A 27664-nucleotide genomic window follows, 5' to 3' on the forward strand; every position below is an offset into this window, starting at 1 on the left:
TTTTACTGTGTTAAAAAACAGTTTTGATCCATATGCAAATGACCTGATATGAGTCCTGTATCCGGAGATGAGTCAAGCGGAAAGGAGCGCAGCACCGCCCCGCGTCCTCCGAATCTCCTCCTTGCTGGCTGACGTCACAGAGCTGGAGCGCCGAAATCTCGTGATGCGCGAGCTAGCACATGCGCAGTGTCGGCATCATGGTCATTCCCTGTACTGGCATCAGCACAGAAAACGAACTACGCATGCGCTAGCTCGCGCATCACGAGATTTCGGCGCTCCAGCTCTGTGACGTCAGCTAGCAAGGAGGAGATTCGGATGACGCGGGGCGGTGCTGGGCTCCTTTCCGCTTGACTCATCTCCGGATACAGGACTCATATCAGGTCATTTGCATATGGATCAAAACTGTTTTTTAACACAATAAAAGCGCAGAGAGCTGTGGGGACTGGGTATTGCAGATGTGCTAGCGCCAATCTAGCAGCCCATGTCCCCAGCTCTATGCACAAACTCCTGGTGACAGGTTCCCTTTAAGGGAAGCTGAACCAAACTCTAGAATAGATAATACAATTAAAACATATTTTGTAAGCATTGTTAAATGTCAGTAGGTAACATAATGTCTCCTGACTAGAGTTGAGCGGACACCTGGATGTTCGGGTTCGGCCGAACTTCGGAAAAAAGTTTGAATTCGGGACCCGCACTTGACCCCGAACCCGAACCCCATTGAAGTCAATGGGGACCTGAACTTTTGAGCACTAAAATGGCTGTAAAAATGTCATGGAAAGGGCTAGAGGGCTGCAAATGGCGTCAAAATGTGGTTAAGAGCATGGCAAGTGCTCTGCAAACAAATGTGGATAGGGAAATGACTTTAAATAACCTAAAATACGTAAAAATATAAAATAATAATCTTGATCTAGGAGGACCAGGTCTATATGGAGTAGGAGGTTGAGGAGGCGGTGGATGTGGCGGTGTCGGTGTAAGCGGCGGTGGAGGATGAGGTAGCCTACACTGGTTTTTGGTTTTAAATTTCCTTTTTAAAATTAGGGTACACCCCAAAACATTGGGAAATATAACCTGTGATAACCCCCTCCAGTCATGCTAAACACACGTTCAGACAATACACTGGGTGCAGGGCAGGCCAGCACCTCCAAGGCGTAAAGGGCAAGCTCAGGCCATGTGCCCAATTTGGAGACCCAGAAGTTGCAGGGGCTGACCTCTGTCAGTCAGTTCGTGTAGGCGTGTGCTCACATACTGCTCCACCATGTCGCACGTCCCCGTGATGTTCACGATCCAATTTGATATCTGCTCTATCAACTTTCGATGTTCTTTTATGCGCCTACCATGGTGATTACAGGTGGCGGGGAATCAGGGTTCCAGGCCGGAGAGGGAGCGTGAGAAAAAGAGACCAAATTTAAGAGAGGATCCATTTTTTCAAATTTAAAATTAGAGTTGAAATATGGGAGAAATTATTAAAGCATAAAAGTGTGACAACTTTTCAAAGTTTAAGCATTGAATGTAAGGATGTGGTGCGCATTAATTACTGAATAATTTATAAAATTTTATTCCCTGTCACCTATGCATAGCAGGTGTTTATTCACGTCTAAAATTGTATAATGTCAACCCAAGAATGTAACAGAAAAATTATTGAAATTTATTAAGCTGTGAACTAGGTAGTGGAGGGTACATCACACCCAAAAATTGGTGAATTTCACCAGAATATATAACTGACAACTTTTTTTTTAACCTGTCTACTAGGTATAGCAGTGGTACTATACACCCAAAAATTTGTTTATTTTGCCAGAAAATGTAACTGACAATTTTTTTAAATTTTTTTTTACCGTTCCACTAGGTATAGCAGTGATGCTATACACACCAAAATTGGTGAATTTCACCCTAAAAAGTAAATGCCAATTTTTTCTTTTTGTTTAACCTTTCTACTAGGTATAGCAGTGGTACTATACACCCAAAAATTGGTTAATTTCACTCAAAAAAGTAAATGACAATTTTTTTTATTTTTATTTTTTTTTTTTTTACCGTTCCACTAGGTATAGCAGTGGTACTATACACACCGAAATTGGTGAATTTCACCCTAAAATGTAAATGACAATTATTATTTTTTTTAACCGGCCTACTAGGTATAGCAGTGGTACTATACACCCAAAAATTGGTTAATTTAACCTGAAAAAGTAAATGACAATTTTTTTTCTTTGTTTAACCTGTCTACTAGGTATAGCAGTGGTACTATACACCCAAGAATTGTAAATTCAAAAAAAATGAATTTATGAGGTGGAGTTTCATATGGAGTAGGAGTTTGAGGAGGCGGTGGATGCAGCGGAGTAGGTGAAAGCGGCGGAGGAGGAGGACGAGATAGCCAACACAGGCTTTTTGTTTTAATTTAATTTATTTATTTTGGTCTACTAGGTATAGGAGTGGTACATCACACCCAAAAATTGGTGAATTTCACCCGAAAAAGTAAATGACAAACCTGTCTACTAGGTATAGCAGTGGTACTATACACCCAAAAATTTGTTAATTTCACCATAAAATGTAACTGACAATTATTATTTTTTTTACCGTTCCACTAGGTATAGTAGTGGTACTAAACACACCAAAATTGGTGAATTTCACCCTAAAATGTAAATTACAATTTATTTATTTTTTAACTGGCCTACTAGGTATAGCAGTGGTACTATACACCCCAAAATTTGTGAATTTCACCCTAAAATGTAAATGACAAAGTAGTGAAATGATATAAAATAAAACACGTACCAAAAAAAATGGATTTATGAGGTGGAGTTCCATATGGAGTAGGAGTTTGAGGAGGCGGTGGACGCAGCGGAGTAGGTGAAAGCGGCGGAGGAGGAGGACGAGATAGCCAACACAGGTTTTTGGTTTTAATTTAATTTTGTAAAATTAAGGTACACTCCAAAAGAGTGTGAAATATCCAAAATACAAACATGAGCAATTGCGCTGCAGTATAACAATGGCTGCTTAGTGCCGGTATAGATGTCTATTCTGCACAAGGTACGGACAAGTCCTGAGGGATCCATGCCTGGTTCATTTTAATGAACGTGAGCTTGTCCACATTGGCTGTGGACAGGCGGCTGCGCTTGTCTGTGATGACGCCCCCTGCCGTGCTAAACACACGTTCAGATAATACACTTGCTGCAGGGCAGGCCAGCACCTCAAAGGCGTAAAGGGCAAGCTCAGGCCATGTGCCCAATTTGGAGACCCAGAAGTTGAAAGGGGAAGACCCGTCATTCAGTACGTGTAGGCGTGTGCACACATACTGCTCCACCATGTTCGTGAAATGCAGCCTCCTGCTAAGACGTTCCATATCAGCTGGTGGTGCTGGTTGTTGTGGCGTGCTGACAAAGCTTTTCCACATTTCGGCCATGCTAACCCTGCATTCTGAGGAGCTGGCGGTGCCCCAGCTGCGTTGACGACCTCTTCCTCGTCCTCTGCCTTGGCCTTGTGCTTACACTGTGCCCCCGCTGTCAGGTGGGAATGCCACCAGCAGCGCGTCTACCAGCGTGCGCTTGTACTTGCGCATCTTACGATCACGCTCCAGTGATGGAATTAAGGACGGTACGTTGTCCTTGCAACGGGGATCCAGCAGCGTGGCAACCCAGTAATCAGCACAAGTTAGAATGTGGGCAATTGGGTGGTCGTTGTGGAGACACTGCAGCATGTAATCGCTCATGTGTGCCAGGCTGCACAGAGGCAACAAAAAGCTGTCCTCTGTGGGAGGTATTGTCTGTGTCCTCTATATCCCCCCATCCACGCACCAGTGATGGCCATGATGGCCATGAGCTGGTCTGGGTGCCACCCTGCTGTGAACATGGTTCCTCCTCCTTCATCTCCTCCTCCTCATCCTCCACCTCGTCATCCTCCAGAACTGTGGCCTGGCTGGACAATTGTGTACCTTGGATTTGTGGGTGCAGGAACCCACCCTCGGAGCCACTTGGGAAAGACTGGCCGGAAACCCTATGAAATGATCTCTCTTCCTCCTCCTCCTTCTCTGACACATCCTCTTCCATCATCGCCATTTTCAAGGAGGCATAAAAGTGGCATAGTAACGCTGAGAACGGCGTTATCGGCACTGGCCATGTTGGTGGAGTACTCGAAACAGTGCAACAAGGAACAAAGGTCTCGCATGGAGGCCCAGTCATTGGTGGTGAAGTGGTGCTGTCCCGCCGAGCGACTCACCCGTGCGTGCTGCAGCTGAAACTCCACTATCGCCTGCTGCTGCTCGAACAGTCTGGCCAGCATGTGCAAGGTGGAGCTCTACCTTGTGGGCACGTCGCATATGAAGCGGTGAGCGGGAAGGCCGAAGTTACGCTGCAGCTTGACTGGCGAGCAGCAGCAGGGTGAGAATGCCGAAAGCGCGCACAGACGGCCCGCACTTTATGCAGCAGCTCTGACATGTCGGGGTAATTTTTAAGAAATCTCTGCACCACCAAATTCAGCACATGCGCCATGTGCGTCAAACTGGCTAGTCCCAGAGCTGCTACGAGATTTCGCCCATTATCTCACACCACCAGGCCGGGCTTGAGGCTGACTGGCACAAATCACTCATCGATCTGTTGTTCAAGGCCCGTCCAGAGCTCCTGCGCGGTGTGGGGTTTGTCCCCCAAACAGATAAGTTTTAAAACTGCCTGCTGTCGTTTACCCCTGGCTGTGCTGAAGTTGGTGGTGAAGGTGTTACGCTGACCGGATGAGGAGCTGGTAGAGGATGAGGAAGTAGAGTAGGAGGAGGAAGCAACAGGAGGCAAACTGAAGCGCCCTGCAATCCTCGGTGGTGGAAGGACATGCGCCAAACTGCTATCCGCCTCAGGACCAGCCGCCACTGCATTTACCCTGTGGGCTGTTATGGAGATATAACGGCCCTGACCGTGCTTACTGGTCCACGTATCCGTAGTCAGGTGCATCTTGCCACAGATGGTGTTGCGCAGTGCACACCTGATTTTGTCCCCTACTTGGTTGTGAAGGGAAGGGATGGCTCGCCTTGAAAAGTAGTGGCGGCTGGGCACAACGTACTGTGGGACAGCCACCGCCATAAGGCCTTTAAAACTATCCATCTCCACCAGACGGAATGACAGCATTTCAAAGGCAAGTCATTTAGAAATGCTGGTATTCAGGGCTAGGGATCGCGGGTGGGTAGGGGGGTACTTCCTCTTCCTCTCCAGCGTTTGGGATATGGAGAGCTGAACGCTTCCGTGGGACATTGTGGAGATGCTTGGTGACCCAGGTGTTGGTGTTGCTGGCAGATCCTCTGTTTATGGTGTGCCAGGTGCCACTGTCACTCCAGAGGTAGATGAAGAGGCCGCGACTGCAGCAGAAGAGGAAGCAGGAGGAGCCAGAGACATTTCTTGGTTTTTGAGGTGTCTACTCCACCGCAGCTCGTGCTTTGTACTTAAATGCCTGGTCATGCAGGTTGTGCTCAGGTTGAGAACGTTTATGCCTCGCTTCAGGCTCTGATTGCACAGCGTGCAAACCACTTGTGTCTTGTCGTCAGCACATTGTCTGAAGAACTGCCACGCCAGGGAAATCCTTGGAGCTGGCTTTGGTGTGCTCGGTCCCTTGCTGTGGTGGGCAGTAGGAGGCGTACTGTCTAGAGGACCGCCGCTCCGCTTTTGCACCCTGCTCCCTCTTCTGCTGTGCTGGTGGCTCTGTGCGACCACCGCCTCTTCCTCCAAACTACATCGGTCACTAGCATGACCTTGATTCCATGTTAGGTCGAGGACCTCATCATCCTCCACATCATCTTCCACCCAGTCTTCACCCCTGACTTCCTTGTCGGTCTGCACACTTTCGAAAGCCCCAGCAGTTGGCACCTGTGTTTCGTCATCATCCGAGACGTTTTGCAATGGTCCTCCCATGTACTCATCTTGAAAAATAAGTGGTTGGGCATCGGTGACTCAATCTCTTCCACTTCTGGGGCAGGGCTAGGTGGATGGCCCTTGGAAACAGAGTCATCAAAAAGCATAAGAGACTGCTGCATGACTTGGGGCTCAGACTGCTTGGCTGATTTGCAAGGGGGTGAGGTGAAAGACTGATGGACATCGGCTGCAGGTGCCAACTGTGGTCTTTCAGCAGGAGACTAGATGGGAGACAATGTGAAGGAACTGGATCCACTGTCAGCAACCCAATCTACTATTGCCTGTACTTGTTCAGGCCTCACCATTCGTAGAGCAGCATTAGGCCCGACCAAATACCGCTGCAGGTTTTGTCGCCTACTCGCACCTGAGGAAGGGGTTTCACTTTGGCGTGTAGCTGGCACAGATCGACCTTGTCCTCTCCCTTTCAACAGGAGCTCCACCAGCAGCACCACGACCTGGTAAATATATCTTTGCACAAAATGGCTGTATTTCAAATGGCTGTATTTCATATGGCTTATTCAAACCCTGTATGTAGAGGAGCTATCTCACACGCCCTGAATCAGTGTAGGCCTGAAGTAAATATATCTTTGCACAAAATGGCTGTATTTCAAATGGGTGTATTTCAAATGGCTGAATCAAACCCCTGTATGTATAGGGGGGATCACACACGCCCTGAATCAGTGTAGGCCTGAAGTAAATATATCTTTGCACAAAATGGCTGTATTTTAAATGGCTGTATTTTAAATCCCTGATTCAAACCCCTGTATGTAGAGGGTTTATCTCACAGGGCCTGAACCAGTGTAGGCCTGAATTCAATATTGGTGCACCAAATGGCGGTATTTAAAATTTTAGAATGTAACCCAAATGTATTAAGGTTGTATCTCACAATGACATCTGCATCAAAGGCTGCCAACTAAATTTTTTGTGCCCAAATGAGTTTAACAACTGAATTTGACAGCAGTATATAAGCCTGTAATTTCACACGTGCTGATGCTGCAAGGCCTGAAAATAGTATTTTTTGTCAAAAAACTGTGTTTTTCAAACCCCAGAAAATGATGGGTGTATTTCTACCTTAAATTGCACACTCACTAATACAGATGTTGTAGATTGCCAAAAAAGTCATTTTTTGGTAACAGAATATGAAAGCTGTATATATTAAACTTGAATTTAACACTTGCAGATCTGGAATATACTGTTTTTTGAAGAAAAAAAAGTGTTTTTTTCAAACCCCAGAAAATGATGGGTGTATTTCTTCCTTAAATTGCACACTGACTAATACAGATGTTGTAGATTGCCAAAAAGTATTTTTTGGTAACAGAATATGACAGCTATATATATTAAACTTGAAATTAACACTTGCAGATCTGGAGAATACTGTTTTTTGAAAAAAAAAAGTGTGTTTTTCAAACCCCAGAAAATGATGGGTGTATTTCTACCTTAAATTGCACACTAACTAATACAGATGTTGTAATTTCCCCCAAAAAATGGTGATTTGCAATGTCCCAAAAGCTCAGATGCAGTGCTGGTGCACTGAGCATGCATAAAATGGCCGCGGCCGCCACCCACCTAACTAACAGAATTATAAAAGTTATTCTTTTTTTGGTCAATGGCCTCATGGCAGGGTAAAACGATTGTGTCCTGCACCCACACAACTATTTCTAGGTAGATCGCTGAGTTAGATTCTCTCCTATGCCTGAAATCACCAGTACAGCAGCATCCTCTCCCTACACTTGTAACAGCAGAGTGACGTGCAGCGCTACGTGACTCAAGCTTATATAGAGGCTGGGTCACATGCTGCTCTGGCCAATCACAGCCATGCCATTAGTAGGCATGGCTGTGATGGCCTCTTGGGGCAAGTAGCATGACGCTTGTTGATTGGCTGCTGTGCAGCCTTTCAAAAAGCGCCGAACACCGAACCCAAACTTTTATAGAAATGTTCGGGTCCGGGGTCCAAAAATCCTAAAGCTCGGTACGAACCCGAACTTTACAGTTTGGGTTCGCTCAACACTACCCCTGACACTACATTTGTCAACAAAGAGAGAGATGATCAGATGTGCTTTAACCACCTCCGGACCGCCTAACGCAGATTCGCGTTCCGGAGGTGGCAGCGCTGCGCAGAGTCACGCATATACGCGTCATCTCGCGAGACGTGAGTATTCGCTCAAAGCCGGCCCGCGCATGCGCATCGCGGGCCGGCAAAAGTTAAAGAACAAGTTCGTCACCAGCCTGCCAGCAACGATCATTGGCTGGCAGGATGGCGATTTTCAAAAAATCCAATCACAAGCCATATAACAGATCATATTAGTAAATATGATCTGTTATATGGCTTCTCTGCTCCTCTGCTGGTCCTTTTCGTCGGTTGGATCCAGCAGAGGAGCAGACTGAACTGTGAGTAGCACCAAACACTTCACTGTAGCCCCAGATCACCCCCCTGCACCCCAATTAACCCTTTGATCACCCCTTTGATCGCCCCTGTCAATCACTAGTGAAAGGAAAAAAAGTGATCAGTGTAAACTGTCACTTTTTTTTTTTCACTGGTATTGACTGTTAGGTTTTAGGGATAGTTTAGGCCCCTTGGTTAGGTAGTTTAGCGTGAGTTAGCGCCCAGCCCACCGCACCGCAGTCACTTATTCGCTGTTTAGCGCATCGCTAATCAGCATTTGTACTTTTATAGTATCTGTAAGTGATCAAAACTGATCACGGTCAGATCTATAATTGTATTAGTGTCACCTTAGCTCGCCCTCCACGCAAAACGCAGTGTTTGCCCGATCAGGCCTGATCGGTCGCCCACACGTGCGTTCACCCACGCCCGCCCCGCCGCAGTGACAAAAAATATATATTTTTTGATCACTGCACATTCACTTTACACGCGCTGCGGCGATAAAAAAATCCGTTTTGATATTTTTTATCAACCGCAGCGGCCTCTGGTACTTCGCTAGCCTCCCCTTTGTAAGACAGGCTTGCTTTTTTTCTTGGGTAGTCTCAGGGAATACCCCTAAATTTAGTAGTCCAAATGTCAAACAGGGGGTATTCTTCTGAAGAGGCCTACAGGATTCTGACCCAGTCGGATGAGGAGTGGGAACCCTCATCTGACGAATCTAGCGGGTCAGAATATGAACCTGTGGAAAGCAGTGGCTATCTGACCCAAAGTTCGGACGAGGAGGTGGAGGTCCCTGATAGCACCAGGCGTACCCGGCCCCGTGTTGCTAGACCACAGGTTATGCAGGATCCGCTTCAAGAGCAGCAGAGTGGGGCTGTCGCTGCCGGATCACGTGGTGAGGCATACACCAGCAGCTCAGCCCTCCCTGGACCTAGTACCAGCACTGCCGTACAACATGGTGACATGGCGAGCACCAGAAGGGCAGTTGAAGCTGGTACGGTGGCACGTGCAGTAGTTACCCCGTCGCAGCCACCGCACAGACAGGCCCGTAGAGCCCCTAGAATCCCTGAGGTGCTGGCAAACCCTGATTGGCAGTCACCGACTTCAGCCGCACCATTAGTTCCCCCTTTCACCGCCCAGTCTGGAGTTCGGGTTGAGACGGCTCAAATCGGTTCGGCCCTGGGATTTTTTGAGCTGTTCTTGACTGCGGAGCTCTTGGACTTAGTCGTGGCAGAGACAAACCAGTATGCCACACAATTTATATCCGCCAACCCGGGAAGCTATTATGCCCAGCCTTTCCGGTGGAAACCAGTCCAAGTTTCCGAACTTAAATTTTTTTTGGGCCTTCTCCTCAACATGGGTCTAACTAAAAAGCATGAATTGCGGTCATATTGGTCCACGAACCCGATTCATCACATGCCCATGTTCTCTGCTGCTATGTCCAGGGCACGATTTGAGGCCATCCTCCGTTTCCTGCATTTTAGCGACAACACCACCTCCCGTCCCAGAGGCCACCCAGCTTTTGACCGGCTCCACAAAATTCGGCCCCTCATAGACCACTTCAACCAGAAATTTGCAGATTTGTATACCCCCGAGCAAAACATCTGCGTAGACGAGTCCCTAATACATTTTACCGGGCGCCTTGGCTTCAAACAATACATCCCAAGCAAGCGTGCCCAGTATGCAGTCAAATTGTATAAGCTCTGTGAAAGGGCCACAGGCTATACCCACAAATTTCGGATCTATGAGGGAAAAGATCAGACCTTGGAGCCGGTCGGTTGCCCTGACTACCTGGGGAGCAGTGGGAAGACAGTCTGGGACTTGGTGTCACCCTTATTCGGCAAGGGGTACCATCTTTATGTGGACAATTTCTACACAAGTGTGGCCCTCTTTAGGCATTTGTTTCTAGAACGGATTTGCGCCTGTGGCACCGCGCGAACTACTCGCGTGGGCTTCCCCCAACGGCTTGTAACCACCCGTCTTGCAAGGGGGGAGAGGGCTGCCTTGTGTAACGAAGAACTGCTCGCGGTGAAATGGAGAGACAAGCGTGACGTTTACATGCTCTCCTCCATTCACGCAGACACGACAATACAAATTGAGCGAGCAACCCGTGTCATTAAAAAGCCCCTCTGTGTCCACGACTATAATGCGCTCATGGGAGGGGTGGACTTCAATGACCAGATGTTGTCTCCGTATTTAGTTTCCGGCAGAACCAGACGCTGGTATAAGAAGGTGTCTGTATATTTAATTCAATTGGCGCTGTATAATAGTTTTGTTCTCTACAGTAAGGCTGGGAGAACAGGATCCTTCCTCAAATTCCAGGAAGAGATCATTGAGAACCTCCTGTATCCAGGATGTCCCGTGGCCCCATCCACCAGTGTAGTTAGCCGTCTACACGAGCGACATTTCCCCAGTGTCGTTCCTGGTACCTCAACCCAACCGTCACCCCGAAAAAGATGTTGTGTCTGTAGCAGGAGTGGAATAAGGCGTGACACCCGCTATTTCTGTCCTGACTGTCCTGACCACCCTGCCCTATGCTTTGGTGAGTGTTTCCGGAAGTACCACACACAGGTACACTTAGCATAGGGATTGCATCTCACAGGACAGGCACACAGGGCTATTAGGGCCCTTTTACTCACAGCTGCTGCAAACCTCTCCTTTCACCTGGGATAAAGTGCATAACGTACTTCGCCACATCTTTGGGCGATTTGCGCTTTGCACATTGTCCCATGGGGAAGGAGAGGTTTGTTCTATAAAGGTAAAAAAAACTAAAAAAAAAAAAAAAAACGGTAAGTAAAAAAGTTAACGTTCAGTTAAAAAAGTTAAAAAAAAGTTTATATGTTCTGTTCAAAAGTTTATAAATTTATTGCGTTGCGGCCTGGTTTTTTCTTTTTTGTTTTGTTTTTTTTACCTTCCAGGACCAACCGATCGACTAGCTGCAGCACTGATGTGCATTCGGATAGAAGCATTGCGCTGCTGTCAGATTACACGCAAGTCGGTGTATGCGGCGCTGCAAGACGAGATTTCTCCTCTGCAGTAAAAGATACGTTTGCCGAGGCATATGAGCTGAGGAGGTGGCGGTGTTCATATACTTTGGCAAACACTTTGTATATATAAAAAAAAAAATCCCGGCAATGATTTATTCATCCACATCGATTGATGTGAAATGGAGAAATCTGGTTTGCCAGGGCATACGAGCTAAGTGGGTATGGATGTTGGGCGGAGCTCCTATGTCCTGGCAGACGCCTTTCCCCATCTTTTTCTTTTTTTGGCAGAGATTTTTTCATCCACATTGATTGATGCGAATGAAGAAATCTGTGCCGTTCATTTTTTTCTTTCAGCCCAGAGGCTGAACGGAAAAAAATAATCTCATTACCCGTATGCTCAATATAAGGAGAATAGCAGAAACTCCTAATGCTGGCCATACATGTAATGATTGCGGAGACCCTCAAATGCCAGGGCAGTACAAACACCCCACAAATAACACCATTTTGGAAAGAAGACACCCCAAGGTATTCGCTGAGGGGCATATTGAGTCCATGAAAGATTGAAATTTTTGTCCCAAGTTAGCGGAAAGGGAGACTTTGTGAGAAAAAAAATCAAAACAATAAATTTCCGCTAACTTGTGCCAAATTTTTTTTTTTCTATGAACTCGCCATGCCCCTCATTGAATACCTTGGGGTGTCTTCTTTCCAAAATGGGGTCACATGTGGGGTATTTATACTGCCCTGGCATTTTAGGGGCCCCAAAGCGTGAGAAGAAGTCTGGTATCCAAATGTCTAAAAAATGCCCTCGTAAAAGGAATTTGGGCACCTTTGCCCACCTAGGCTGCAAAAAAGTGTCACACATCTGGTATCTCCGTATTCAGGAGAAGTTGGGGAATGTGTTTTGGGGTGTCATTTTACATATACCCATGCTGGGTGAGATAAATATCTTGGTCAAATGCCAACTTTGTCTAAAAAAATGGGAAAAGTTGTCTTTTGCCAAGATATTTCTCTCACCCAGCATGGGTATATGTAAAATGACACCCCAAAACACATTCCCCAACTTCTCCTGAATACGGAGATACCACATGTGTGACACTTTTTTGCAGCCTAGGTGGGCAAAGGGGCCCACATTCCAAAGAGCACCTTTCGGATTTCACAGGTCATTTACCTACTTACCACACATTAGGGCCCCTGGAAAATGCCAGGGCAGTATAACTACCCCACAAGTGACCCCATTTTGGAAAGAAGACACCCCAAGGTATTCCATGAGGGGCATGGCAAGTTCCTAGAATTTTTTATTTTTTGTCACAAGTTAGTGGAAAATGATGATTTTTTTTTTTATATACAAAGTCTCATATTCCACTAACTTGTGACAAAAAATAAAAACTTCCATGAACTCACTATGCCCATCAGCGAATACCTTGGGGTGTCTTCTTTCCAAAATGGGGTCACTTGTGGGGTAGTTAGACTGCCCTGGCATTCTAGGGGCCCAAATGTGTGGTAAGGAGTTTGAAATCAAATTCTGTAAAAAATGACTAGTGAAATCCGAAAGGTGCTCTTTGGAATATGGGCCCCTTTGCCCACCTAGGTTGCAAAAAAGTGCCACACATCTGGTATCTCCGTATTCAGGAGAAGTTGGGGAATGTGTTTTGGGGTGTCATTTTACATATACCCATGCTGGGTGAGAGAAATATCTTGGCAAAAGACAACTTTTCCCATTTTTTATACAAAGTTGGCATTTGACCAAGATATTTCTCTCACCCAGCATGGGTATATGTAAAATGACACCCCAAAACACATTCCCCAACTTCTCCTGAATACGGAGATACCAGATGTGTGACACTTTTTTGCAGCCTAGGTGGGCAAAGGGGCCCATATTCCAAAGAGCACCTTTCGGATTTCACTGGTCATTTTTTACAGAATTTGATTTCAAACTCCTTACCACACATTTGGGCCCCTAGAATGCCAGGGCAGTATAACTACCCCACAAGTGACCCCATTTTGGAAAGAAGACACCCCAAGGTATTCGCTGATGGGCATAGTGAGTTCATGGAAGTTTTTATTTTTTGTCACAAGTTAGTGGAATATGAGACTTTGTAAGAAAAAAAAAAAAATCATCATTTTCTGCTAACTTGTGACAAAAAATAAAAAGTTCTATGAACTCACTATGCCCATCAGCGAATACCTTAGGGTGTCTACTTTCCGAAATGGGGTCATTTGTGGGGTGTTTGTACTGTCTGGGCATTGTAGAACCTCAGGAAACATGACAGGTGCTCAGAAAGTCAGAGCTGCTTCAAAAAGCGGAAATTCACATTTTTGTACCATAGTTTGTAAACGCTATAACTTTTACCCAAACCATTTTTTTTTACCCAAACATTTTTTTTTTATCAAAGACATGTAGAACAATAAATTTAGAGCAAAATTTATATATGGATCTCGTTTTTTTTGCAAAATTTTACAACTGAAAGTGAAAAATTTCATTTTTTTGCTAAAAAATCGTTAAATTTCGATTAATAACAAAAAAAGTTAAAATGTCAGCAGCAATGAAATACCACCAAATGAAAGCTCTATTAGTGAGAAGAAAAGGAGGTAAAATTCATTTGGGTGGTAAGTTGCATGACCGAGCAATAAACGGTGAAAGTAGTGTAGGTCAGAAGTGTAAAAAGTGGCCTGGTCTTTCAAGGTGTTTAAGCCATGGGGGCTGAGGTGGTTAATTTGGTTCACGGATTGTTTGATTTTTTTTTTCACTGATTTTGATATTTTTTTTAACAAAAAGCCTGCATTTTTGGCTATGAAAATGAAAAAATGTTTTAATAATATATGAACTTTCCCAAATGGCTGACTCATTGCTAAAATGAAATAAACAGCTCTCTTACAGATAAACAAACTATTTGGGTAAATTTGAATATTTCAATTTTTTTACATTTCAAATCTGTTTTTAATTTCATAAATGAAAAAAAGTATACTCTATCTCTCTATCATCTATCTATTATCTATCTATCTATCTATCTATCTATCTATCTATTTAATCTATTATTTATCTGTCTGTCTAGCAAACTAGAACTTTTAACATGACAATCTCCAGTGAAATGTATTTTACATAAGAAGTTTTTGTTAATTTTGTCACTGATTTGGATTTTTTAACAAAAAAAGCTTGGATTTTTTGCTATGAAAATTAATAATGTTGAAATACTATTTGAACATTTCCAAAATGGCTGATTAATTGCTAAGGCAATACTGCTATTTGTAGAATTACTCATGTATTACAGCAGATTGTGTTGAACGATTCGCTTTAAGATAGTCTTTGAATAGAATATACATTACCTATTCACCATCTAAAATTGCAAAGCTCTGATAGATATATTCATTGACTTACCTCAGTGTGGTCTCTCATTTCCATTCTTTTAAGTGTATTCTCAGTATAAGAAGTAATTGTCCATGAGTTGACCACAGTATTCCACAAATTATATCCATCAGTTATACTACAGCTTGGATGTAGTCTAATATTCTTAATTATTTACAGTGGGTTTTTTTTCTCTTTTTTCCTCCACACATACCGGTAATTGTTTTTGTTCTTTGTTCTAGAACTTCTAGTTAATGTTTACCTTTAACTCCATTAGGTCATATTAAGATATCCAAGATCTTGTGAACTAGAATGAATCATTATGATAAGGAAGAATAAAAATATATATAGTTGGGCTGCATTCACCATCATCTTACTGTACCTTGTAAAACTTCATGTCAGAACATTCTTTTTATCCTAAATATAGATTGGGGCGGATTGGCACTGTACCCTACCAGGAAAATTCCTGGTGGGCCGATTGCCTACATCATGCTCTAGGCCAGCAGCGACCTTCCCTTCACCCATTATGGTATAATGATAAATTATAGCAGGACCAGCAGCAGCCCAGACCCTCAGTATAATACTCACTCTAGGCCACAGGCAGCTCTGCTGCAGTCTCATTATCATACTACAATGTGCCCGACCCTGCTGTCTGCCTCCAGGTCCTTTGACACCAGATGGCAGGATAGAAGACACATCAGACACTATTCTGTCCTCCAGGTGCCAGGCCCATAGGTCCAAAAAAGGCTGAGGCATGTATCAGACTGCAACGGGGAATAGGACTCAGGTGAGTATTTTTTTCCCCATCCAGTTGATCACGGGGGGCACAGGGGGGACATTACTGTGGGCATTATAGGGATATTACTCATGGCAGTGGTGTGGGGGGCATTACTGTAGGCACTATAAGGACTTTACTGGGGACAGTGTGGGAGGGCATTAATGGGGGTACTGTGGGAGCATTTTTATTACTGGTGCAAAAATACAGGCATTATTATTACTGGGTCATTTTGGGAGTATCATTATTATTGTAGGCACAATATAGGGCATTATTATTACTAGAGGCACAATGCAGGACATTATTAATAATGGTGGCACTGTGGGGCATTATTATTACTGGGGGAACAATATGGGACATTATTATTACTGAGGGCACAATAGCTGGCATTATTAATACTGGGTGACTGTGGGGCATTATTTTTACTGGAGGTACTAAGGGGGCATTATTATTACTGAGGCACTTTTGGGGGGATTATTTATACTGGCAGCACAACAGGGGCATTGTTATTTCTGGGGGCAGGGGTATTGATGTTACTGGGGGCACTATAGGGGAATTATTACTGAAGGCACCATAGGGGGCATTATTATTGAGGGACTTTTTTTCTGCAGTATAGTATTTGGGAACATTGGGGAGCACAGTGGACACAATATTGGGGCAGCAGCAGGATTACACTTTTGAGGCATTAGGGTGGGGAGGATGATGGAAATGTGAGAACTCTAACATGTATGTGTGGTAAAGTCTGCAGAGACCAGACATAGCTAAAAGATGTCATCATGTGTTGTCTGATCCAAATGGTGAAGATGAGGAAGTAGACCATCTACATCAGAGGAGACATCTCTAAAAGAAATAATCATGGTGGTCTGGTCCAGATTAAAAAGATGAGAAAAGAGAACATCTACATCAGAGGAGACATTGCTGGATGTAAGAGGTATGTAGTGCTTTATTCTCTTGTATATATGGTAGCACTGGGTGCTGGAGGAAAGGCTAGCTCTGTGCTGTTGCTTGAGTTTTACCTCCTCATCCCCCTAATCCATATCTTAATTAGAGACGAGTGGAGATGGAAGAGGGGGACAGAATGTGACATCTTTCACTGGCCACCAAGGGGGAGGGACAGTTTTTTAAAGAGGTATTTTGTTCTTCTGGGGCAGGATATTGTAGTATACTGAGATATTTGTTTCTGCAGAGGCAGTACATTGCACTGCATTGTGGCATTTGGTTTTGTTGCAACACAATATACCTCCCAGAAGAAACAAAAACACAGTGCAGCACAGCACAATATACCTCAACAGAAGAACCAAATACCACAGGGCAGCACAATATACCCCCCAGAAGAAACAAATACCACAGAGCAGCACAATATATTGCTCCTGCAGCAACCAAATACCACCCCAGCAGAACCAAATCCTAGAACTTCTTCAGGGACAGTATATTGTGCTGCACTGTGGTATTTTATTGTTTTGCTTGGGCAGTATTGTGCTGTGCTTTGGTATTTGATTCTTCTCGGGCAGTCTATTGTACTATACTGAGATATTTGTTTCTGCAGAGGCAGTACATTGTACTGCATTGTGGCATTTGGTTTTGTTGCAACACAATATACCTCCCCAGAAGAAACAAATAACACAGTGCAGCACAGCACAATATACCTCAACAGAAGAACCAAATACCACAGGGCAGCACAATATACCTCCCCAGAAGTAACAAATACCACAGAGCAGCACAATATATTGCTCCTGCAGCAACCAAATACCACCCCAGCCGAACCAAATCCTAGAACTTCTTCTGGGACAGTATATTGTGCTGCACTGTGGTATTTTATTGTTTTGCTTGGGCAGTATTGTGCTGTGCTTTGGTATTAGGTTCTTCTGGGGCAGTCTATTGTGCTGCACTGTGGTATTTGGTTCTGCTGGAGTAGTATATTGTGCTGAACTTTGATATTTAGTTCTCCTGGGGCAGTATATTGTATTGTGCTTTGGTATTTGGTTCTGCTGGGGCACTACATTGTGTTATGCTTCGGTATTTGGTTCTGGGGCAGTACTTTCTGCTGGACTGTGGTATTTATTTCTGCTGCATAGCAAAATACCAAAGCGTGGCACAAAATATACTCCCCCTCTATGGTATTGCTTGCCCCAGCTACTTGAGTTGAACCTTCCTACTTGTGTTGGCCCCACCTTCTGTCAATCTGAGCCCATACACAAAATGGGGCCACTTATAGTTTTTTTTTATTCCAGGGCCACTTTAAATTCCCAGTCTGCCCTGGATATAGATAGACATGTTGCTGGAAGAAGCCTTTAGGGATCCCAGGAGAATACTTGCACTTAGATACATTGGGAGAGCTAGGTGAATTCACATTGATACAGAGGGTTCATGCTCTAATATGAACACTGTGTACTCAAATAAGTAATAAAATTAACATTGCTTGTCTATTACTGTGTAGACACCCATCGTGCCACCAAAATAGGGGTTTCTGCAGAAACAGCCATTTTTTTTTTACAATATGTTTCTTTGTACTCTTCCTAGGCAAATCACATTCTAGTGAGCACTGACAAACTGCTTTTTTTTTCTTCCTAGAAAGAAACTTCTATTTACTATTTGTAATGGGGCATCTTAGTGCATTATAACCATGTTACAAAATGTGTTGTAAATTGCTACAAAATAACAGGTAGTAACATAAATTGTAACTGTGTTAATTAAGGTATTTCTGCATCAGATTGTGTAGTTCAGGTATGCTCAACCTGTGGCCCTCCAGCTGTTGTAAAACTACAACTCCCACGATGCCCTTCTGTAGGATGATAGCTGTAGGCTGTCAGGGAATGATGGGAGTTGGAGTTTTGAGACAGCTGGAGGGCTGCAGGTTGAGCATGCCTGGTATAGTTCAAAGATGTTTCACTGAAAAATAATTGCATTTTCACACCCCTGTTTTAGTGAACATGTGTTATTAATTGAAAAAAGCTTTCAATATTTGACTGCAATAATCCGGAAATCCTAATGCCATTAGAGATGAGCACATTTTTAAAAAATCTGATTCGCCGGTTCGCTGAATTTTTTGGGAAAAATTTGGTTCGATACAAATAAATTTGAGGCGAATTATGTAAAGAAAAGTATATTTCCTGGCTGCACAGAGTCTTTATAGTAGTGCAGAACACTGTGCCTTGCAGCAACACCCATAGGGAGTCTGCTTTGGTAGTGAAATAATACTGTGAATCCATATGACATGCAGATGACGACTTAGAATCACTGTACACTTCACTTATTGGGGCAGTCACGGGGCCAAAACTGACCACATAACTCAAGTATGAAATCAGCCTTACAGGTCGATGTTAGCGCCAAGAAGAAGTGCAATCCTTTTACACTGTTGTCTGCTGATTCCATATAGATCTCTACAGAACCTGTTCAATTAAACGTTTATACAAGTAGAGCTCCCCCCGACAGAGTGGAGAGGGTGTCAGCAGTAAGTTTGTGTTGACATCACTGATTATTTTGCCCTTCCTCTGATCCGTCAGAACAATGACTCCCAAAAAACGGATTCTGTCTGTGGAGCATCCGCCTTCACTCGGTCAGCATTTGGTAAGTAATCCATCAGTATTGCTAATGCCCAAAAAAACTGGAGTGGATCCAAAACAGAGATGACACGTGAATGGAATATTTGCATGTCTTCTGTGTTTTGTACCCACTCCTGCTTTTGGCTACCAAATCATAAGCCAATTCTGATGGGACCATACAGGCCTTACAGCTGCTACACAGACAGGATCCGTTGTGAGTCTCATTTTACCTTCCTTTTGACAGATCAGAGGAGGGGTCAAATAATTGATGATGTCAGCCAAGCCAAAAAGGCTAAATAGTGGCCCAGAAATGAAGTAGGGAGTGTGGGAACAGCATGAGAAGTCCATAGAGTGGCACTATGACTTGTGGTGAGGTGAAAGCAGCATGAGAAGACCACAGAGTGACCCAATGACAGAGTCTGTAGGTGGCAGCAGCATCAGGAGGCACAGAGTGGCACAATGACAAAGTGTGTAGGTGGCGGCAGCATGAGAAGACCACAGAGTGGCAGGGTGACAGAGTGTGAAGGTGGGTGTCAATAGCAGTACCCGCTGAAGATGGTGGGTGAAAGAAGGAGCACTTGGCATCAGATGTGTGGCATCAGGCGGGTGGCAGCTAGTGATGGACGAACATCGGCCTCGACGGTTCGCGAGCGCGATCAAATGTTTGCGGCGGGCCCCATTCACTTTAATGGCAGGCGAACCTGAAAAACATTTAGGTCATATTTGCAGCCACCAAATACTTACAAGAAGTGCACCAATGGTCCCACAACATGGACAGTGACATACCAGAGGGGGATCAAAGGCAAAAATTCCCACAAAAAAATATGTATTTTAATCAGGGGCCATTTTTATGCTTCTTAAATTGAAACTCTCAAAAATGTGTCCTGCTGGGGCCTAGATTTTAGTATTTTTATTTTAGGCCACGGGAATACAGGCCCCAAACATTAGGCATTCACCAAACAGAAAATATCAAGTGATTATGTGGCTGGAGGTATATTAGACTGTCATTAAATATCAATTTTACTGCAGGCCAGTGGAGTACAGGCCCCAAAAATTATTCATTCAATGTACAGAAAAGAACAAGCTTTATCTTCTTCTCATTGTCTGTCGCTAGTAGAGGCCTAAGCATGGCAGGCAGGTGCCCCAGAAGTGTCTTGCTGGATGAGCAGCCAATACCGCACTTACATCAATCTTGACAGGATTCGGCTCCAGGTGTAGAGGAAATTTTTTTTTGGAATGCTTTCTCGATCGCAACACCCTCCACGTGATTGAATAAACTGAAGACTGGTTGATTCTCTCCTAAGAAAAAAATGTAATGTTATTATTAAATTTAATAAATTTAATTTTATTATGAAATTTATTCTATATATATTATAAAATTCGGTGTCTCCATGATCAATCTGCAGAGTGGGGGTCCCACACTGGTTCTACACACTTCCAAAATAAAGTGGGGCGAATAGATGACGGATGATCGGGATGCTCCATTATCTTCCCAGGAGCTGCTTTTGGGAGCCGCGGTTCATTTCTGAGACGTCTGTGTGGGAATCCGAAGACCATCTCCATCTCCGTGCACCACAGGATGTCCTCCTCCTCCTGTGTTAGGAATTATTATTTTTTTATTATAAAATGTATTAAATATAATAAGGATGCCCTCCTTTCCATTCCATGATGACTGGGAACCCCTGACGAAGAGACTGGGCCCTGGTTGGTTTGAATCGTGATTAAATTCGCAACTCTTCCGGGCTCCGAGCAAAATTGAAGCTTTGTCTTCTTCTCATTGTCTGTTGCTAGTAGAGGCCTAAGCATGCCAGGCAGGTTGCCCCAGAAGTATCTTGCTGGATGAGGAGCCAATACCGCACTTGCATCAATCTTGACAGGATTCAGCTCCAGGTAGAGACTAATTATTTGTTTTGAATACTTTCCCCATCTCAACACCACGTTGTTAAACAGAAGACTGGCCGATTCTCTACTGTCTTAAGCAATATTAAATTTTTAGTATTAAATTCTTCGTTTTCACATAATTATCTTTCAGAAACTAGCGATCCGCTAGTGTCTGCTCTCCCAAACAATCCTAATATAACTGTTTATTGTCCTGCCGTTTCGCTAAAAATCAAACTTATATAGATATGCTAATGAGCCTGCCCATCTCCTCCGGAATGCGATCAAGCGGACGAATTCTCGCGCATGCGCCATGCGCGTCTGTATTTGGCGCATGCGCAGTGAATGTCTGACAGCTTCCCTGCTCAGACATCTCCACTGCGCCTGCGCCGATGATGTCATAGTGCTCCGAGGAACAGGCGCAGTGGAGATGTCTGTGCAGGGAAGCGGTCAGACATTCACTGCGCATGCGCCAAATACAGACGCGCATGGCACATGCGCGAGAATTCGTCCGCTTGATCGCATTCCGGAGGAGATGGGCGGGCTGGAGGGACGCACTGGGCGGCGGCAGTTTGTGAAGGTAGACCGAGCCTCTAGGTGCTAATGATGCCCCCATAGCACCTAGAGGCTCATTAGCATATCTATATAAGTTCGATTTTTTGCGAAACGGCAGGACAATAAACAATTATATTAGGATTGTTTGGTAGAGCAGACACTAGCGGATCGCTAGTGTCTGAAAGCTAATTATGTGAAAATGAAGTTGTAGAAACCCTTTAAATTTGCCAAAACTGGCCTAATAACTCAAGTAACACTATGAGTTAGTTTTAAGAAGAAGTACACTCCTTTTACACCCTTGTCAGCTGATTCCACATAGATGTCTACAGAACATGTTCATTACACGCTTATATAAGTGGAGCCCCCCGACAGAGTGGAGAGGATGTCAGCAGTAAGTTTGTGTTGACGTCACTAATTATTTTGCCCTTCCTCTGATCCGTCAGAAGAATAACCCACAAAAAACGGTTCCTGTCTTTGGAGCATACGCCTTCACTCAGTCAGCATTTGCTCAGTATTGCTAAAGAAAGACAAAAAAGGGGGTCAGTCAACACATACCAAACCGCAGGAGCACATTGCTATGGCAGGGAACAACATTAAAAGACAAAAACATGTAATGCGACAACTCACTGCAATATAGAGTACAAAATTGCATAATAATTACAAGTGCTACACTATAAGTGAGAGATACTTGGTAAATCGTTTTGTACAAAATTATTTGAGCCCGTCTGCCATAGCAATGTGCTCCTGCGGTTTGGTATGTGTTGACTGACCCCCTTTTTTGTCTTTCTTTGCAGTTTGTACTGGAGGTGTGGCTGCCTCCTCAGTCATGCACTCCTGACCACCCTGTCTGCCCTATAGGCTGATTTTAATTAGTGTTAGTACATAGTCAGGCCTGCTCCCCCTCACTCACTGAAGCCATGGCTCCAGGAGTGAGATAGTTTGTGGACTCTCACTGCAGTCCTTGGTGGCCATTTGGCACCGGTGGTGTTGTGGAGTGGGCCTGCTGTGGAACCTACACTCCCTGAAGTGTATGGTAGCCGTCATGGCACCTAACAGGTGGAACTTAGTGTAGGAACCCGTCTAACAGAGATCGCCTTGACGTGCGGCAGACGGGCTCAAATAATTTTGTACAAAACGATTTGCCAAGTATCTCTCACTTATAGTGTAGCACTTGTAATTATTATGCAATTTTGTACTCTATATTGCAGTGAGTTGTCGCATTGCATGTTTTTGTCTTTTAATTTTCAGTATTGCTAAAGTAAGGTTGGACTGGAAGCGAAGCTCAGGGAAAGCCGGCATGAGGGGTTTTGTAGAGCGAGGGCTAGGGTAGGTTAGGGTTAATGAGTGCGGACGTGAGGCAGGGAGTGGTCTGAGAGGGGGCCGAGTTTTTAAATGAGAGTGGGAGTGGGAAGACGGTCGCCATTTTGGAGGATAAGCAGGAGCGAGCATCGCGTCCAGCATGTCGCAAGCAGTGGAGGCGATGCTGCGGCGGTTAAGAGAAGCGGTGGACTACAGAGGCTCCGGGTGGTTGGAGCAGCAGGTGACTGCCATGTTAGGGGGGGCGGAGGCGGGTACAGCTAGCCCCACTCCACCAGCAAGATGGCCGCGGCAGGTACGGCCGCCGGCGCGCCTAAACCCCGAGTTCACGCCGGGAGGTTCTGAGCCTTACCTCTCCTGCTGCCTCCCGGCGTGGGAGGAATCCACATGTCCGGCAGGACCCAGTGGCGGCAAGGGGGGCCTCTTCCCAGCCCACAGCAGCGGCAGCCAGGAAGTCAGGACCGGGTTCTGCGGGATCCCCTTCCATCAGAGGGAGGAGAAGGCCTGCTCTGCGTGGAGTAGTGGCAGCAGCAGAGATGACAGCGGGGCTGTGCAGGCAGGTAGCGATGCCCTGCGCAGGCCTTCACAAGATGGGTCCCTACTAGTAGTGGCATATGAGGCTGTGCCTGGCGGAGCCAGGAGCGGGCACAGGCCTCGCCAAGAACAGCGTTATCTAGCGGAGGAGGACAAGGCTGCTCAGGCGGGGACCCGATACCAGGGCAGATCTCTTGGGCGTGAAGATGCGGTGGTGGAGCGGCACAAGGCTGCTCATGTCGGAGGAAGGGATGTGCGCAGGCCTCTTTTGGAGGACGGACGGCTTGAGGCTGGTCCCGATGGCCTAGACGGGAGGGAGCTTTCCAGAGTCTCATTCAACGCGCCCAACGTGGCCGCAGCTAGGGCGTCGTCTGCGCCTGAAGCAACTGACCAAGAGAGAGCCGTGCCGGTTGATCCAGGAGCCGTGCGACAGGAATCAGGACCTTCAGCTGCTGGGTTCACAGCGCCCGGGCAGCTAGGTGAGACATCCATGGGATCGTTGTTATCTATACTTCAAGGGTCAGGCAGTTTGGGTGGGAGCAATAGTACCATTATTGGGGGTTTGGGACGCTTGCTATGTGGCCTAGCTGGGGTCAGTCCAGCTGGGGGGGTTAGGTGCGGCCCCCTTACAGGCATGGGGATTGGGGACGGGGGTTAGTAATGTGCCCACACCCGCTAGCGGAGGGGTGGCGGGGTCAGTATCAGTACACTCAGGCGGGGGGGACGAGGATAGGCCCAGGTTAGATGATGCTGCAAAAGGGGAAGTGTATGTGTGTTTTGAGGGTCCCCTGGGAGCACACTTGAAGCCTGACGTGCGAGAAAAGATTTGGAGGGGAGAAAACGTAGAAATTTTTTCTCTCCTTCCGTTAGAACGCTTTAATTTGGATGTAGTAAAGAAGGATGGGGTTAGGAAGGAGGAAGATGACAAGCATCGTTTTCAGCTTATCCCGCAGACGTTTGGTAATTGGCTGCAGGCCTTTGCCATTCTAGCAAGTGTGATTGGGGAAAAATATCCCGATTGTTGTTCGGCACTTTTTTGTTACCTGGATGCAATTGGGGAAGTTTATCGGGTGTACGGGGGCTCCGGGTGGTTGCGATATGACGAACAATTCCATCAAAGAAAAGCGGTCCGCACTACCATGAGATGGGACCATAAGGCTATAGCCTTATGGATGAGAGTTACAGCACCTGGAAGGACTGGTCAGTCCTTTCGGAGTGAGTCAGGGGGGGCGGCCCAGTCCACGGGGAACGCGCCAGCCGGTAAGGGGTTCTGCTTCCTTTTTAATGAAGGAGGTTGTAAGTTTGGACAAAATTGTAAATTTAAGCATGAGTGTTCCGCATGTGGGGGGAGCCATGGGACCAACAGGTGTTTTAGAGGTGGTAGACAGAGAGGGGGGATGGGTTTGCAAAGGGGGCGGACCCCAGTGCGAGTGGAAAGGATGGGGGATTATCTAAGTAGATATCCTAACCAGGAAGTGGCAGAATTTTTACGTTTGGGTTTTACGTTAGGATTTCATATCCCCTCTCATCCATTGCCAGTGGTGGAGACGCGGAAGAATTTGCGCTCTGCATTAGAATTCCCGAAAATCATGTCCGATAAGTTAGGAAAAGATGTTTCCTTGGGAAGGATGGATGGTTACGCCGCCCATGAGTAATTTGCGTATCTCCCCTCTGGGTTTGGTTCCCGAAAAGGAACCGAATAAATTTAGGCTTATACATCATTTATCCTTCCCAAAGGGCGCGTCGGTCAATGAGGGCATAGACCCTGAGCTTTGTTCGGTGGTTTATGCCTCCTTTGACGGGGCTGTCGAGTGGGTAAGAAAGTTAGGACTGGGTACCCTATTAGCTAAATCTGACATCGAGTCGGCATTCCGCCTGTTACCGGTTCACCCGGATAGTTTATATTTACTGGGTTGCTTTTGGAATGGCGGCTATTTTGTGGATAGGTGTTTGCCGATGGGCTGTTCAGTGTTTTGTGCCTATTTTGAGCGTTTTAGTTCATTTTTGGAGTGGGCGGTTGTTCAAGAGTCAGGTTGTTCATCTATTATTCACTACCTAGACGATTTTCTGTGTTTAGGGCCGGGAGGATCTAGAGTTTGTTCCTTGTTATTATCCACGTTGCAGTCAGTTTTTGAGTTTTTTGGGGTTCCATTGGCAGTAGACAAAACAGTGGGGCCAACAACGGAGTTAAGTTTTCTGGGGATAGTCATTGATACCCTGCAAATGGAGTGTAGATTGCCAGAGGACAAGGTGTTGGATTTGAGGGCGGGGGTGGCGGCCTCATTCAGGGCGAAAAAGATTCGCCTGCGGGACTTACAGTCCTTGCTGGGCAAATTGAGTTTTGCCTGTCGCATTCTCCCTATGGGCTGCATTTTTAGTAGGAGGTTGGCTTCCGCGACCGGGGGTATTGTGGCTCCGCATCATTTTATCAGGCTGGGTCGGGAACTGAAAGGGGATCTAATGGTGTGGGATTCGTTTCTGCAGCAATTTAACGGCAGGGCGTTAGTTATGAGTGGGGATGTTGATAGTTTTGATTTTGATTTGTTTACTGATGCTGCGGGTGGGGTTGGTTTTGGGGTGTACTGTGGAGGCCAGAATCCTGGGTGTTAAGTGGCTGGGTTAAAAATAAGGCGTTATTGGAACTCTTTCCAATTGTGTTGGCGGTCACGCTTTGGGGGGAAAAGTTTAGGGACCGTAAAGTTAGGTTTCATTGTGACAACCTAGGAGTGGTGCAAGCGATCAATGGCTTGACTGCCTCTTCCCCCCCGGTGATTTGGTTCTTATGTGATTGTCTCTTAATGCTTGGGTGGTGGCGGTGCACGTGTCAGGGTCTTCTAATAGCATCGCTGACACACTTTCTCGTTTGCAGTGGGAGCGGTTTCGCCAGTTGGCCCCAGAGGCGAGTCCAGACGGGTTGTTGTGTCCACAGTCGCTGTGGGAGATCTTGGAGGTACAGTAGGGGATCTGTTGCAAGCATCATTGAGTGAAGGCACGTGGAGAGCATATGATAAGGCCTGGCATACTTGGTGAGGCAGGTGTTAAAGGGGTATAGGAGATTTCGGCGGGTGAGGGACCCTCTACTTCCGGTGTCTTTTTCTCTGTTGCTCAAGTTGGGGGAGCAAGCAGCCTTGGTCTGACATTCGGTTTGGGAATTGAGGTTGTTCAGATGTCACGGATGGTGTTGCAGAAAGCTGGAACTTATAAATAAACATCCGACTGGCTTGATCACAAACTAAGGAGCATATGGGTGAGCCCTATAAAACCCCTAGAGCTCTCCCTGACTGCTATGCCCATGCAAAGGTCTTTATGGTAGACGATTGCATGCCCACGTACCTTATACTGTGTGACACCTAAAAACCCTATAATAGTGAGGGGACACGACCACCGGCTCCCTGCACTTAATACAGACGGAATCAGGGTCACCTAGAATGAAGCCAGCAAGTAAACACAAATAAAGGAAAAGGACTTATCTGAGGAATCAGCAGTAGCAGCCTCCAGCAGTGAAGAACTCATCCAAGAAGAAGTATAAACCGCAAAGTGAGGCAGTATGGGAGGGAATATAAAGGGGGACAATTAGTGCAAATAGGTGACAGCTGTGAGAAGGTAAGGAGAAGACAAAGCGAAACCAAAACAAAGAACCTCATGCAAGAGGTAGAGAAGAACGTCTAACAGACCACCTCACAGAACTGGCGGTGACATCAGATTAGCTTTTTCTCTGGCCTTTTTCGGGGCGTTTCGTTTGGGAGAGTTAGTGTGTAGAAGTGTGAGTCGTGCGGGGGGGATTGAGCGGGGAGGACGTATTTTTGTATGCCGACAGGTTGGTGGTTTTTCTTAGTTTTTCTAAGATGGATCGGGAGGGAAAAGGTCACTATATAACGTTGTTTGAGGTACCGGGGTGTTTGTTGTGTCTAGTCAAGTGCTTGCGGGAGTTTCAGGAGGGGTCCGAGGTTGGTGGCGGCCCGCTTCTCAGGCATGCAGATGGGTCCTTTCTGTCAAGGTTTCAATTCCTGGCGGTATTTAAGAAGTGTTTGTGTAACCTGGGAATGGATTCTGGTAACTTCACGGGTCATTCCTTCAGTATTGAGGCCGCCACGGAGGCTGCTCGACTGGGCGTGCGAGATGAGGTGATAAAGCGCATTGTGAGGTGGGAGTCAGAGCGCTTTCCGTTATATGTGCAGTTAGGGGCGGTTTGAGTGTGCGGGATTGTTTCAAATCATTGCTTTGGTTTTGTTGTCTTGCAGGTGACGCCCCGCTGTTAGTGTGGATTTTGGGCCACTCATTGGTTTTTTGGGGGGCCCTGTGGGCCGATGTTCGGCGAGACAGGCGACAGTTGGGATTTGACCGCGATGTGGCAGTAGTGAGGTGGATTGGGCGTCGAGGTATGTTGTGGGGTAGTGTCCTGCAGGAGGTACATCGTCATGCCAGGTTGGATAGGGCCCCGGATGTGCTAGTTTTGCACGTGGGGGGTAATACCCTA

General features: G+C 45.8%; 1 protein-coding gene across 2 annotated transcripts in view; it reads right to left on the bottom strand.

The window, feature by feature from the left end:
- The window catches only part of LOC120979732 (solute carrier family 23 member 1-like), a 652539-nt gene extending 637835 nt beyond the window's left edge, over nt 1-14704 (bottom strand). For both annotated transcript variants that reach the window (XM_040408688.1, XM_040408682.1), the window contains exon 1: nt 14620-14704. In XM_040408688.1, coding sequence (XP_040264622.1) covers nt 14620-14643 — 24 coding nt within the window. In that variant the 5' untranslated portion in view covers nt 14644-14704. The remainder of the gene's footprint in view (nt 1-14619) is intronic.
- Nucleotides 14705-27664: the final 12960 nt, after the last annotated feature.

Source organism: Bufo bufo, chromosome 1, assembly GCF_905171765.1.
Source record: "Bufo bufo chromosome 1, aBufBuf1.1, whole genome shotgun sequence".
In the NCBI taxonomy this organism is placed as follows: domain Eukaryota; kingdom Metazoa; phylum Chordata; class Amphibia; order Anura; family Bufonidae; genus Bufo; species Bufo bufo.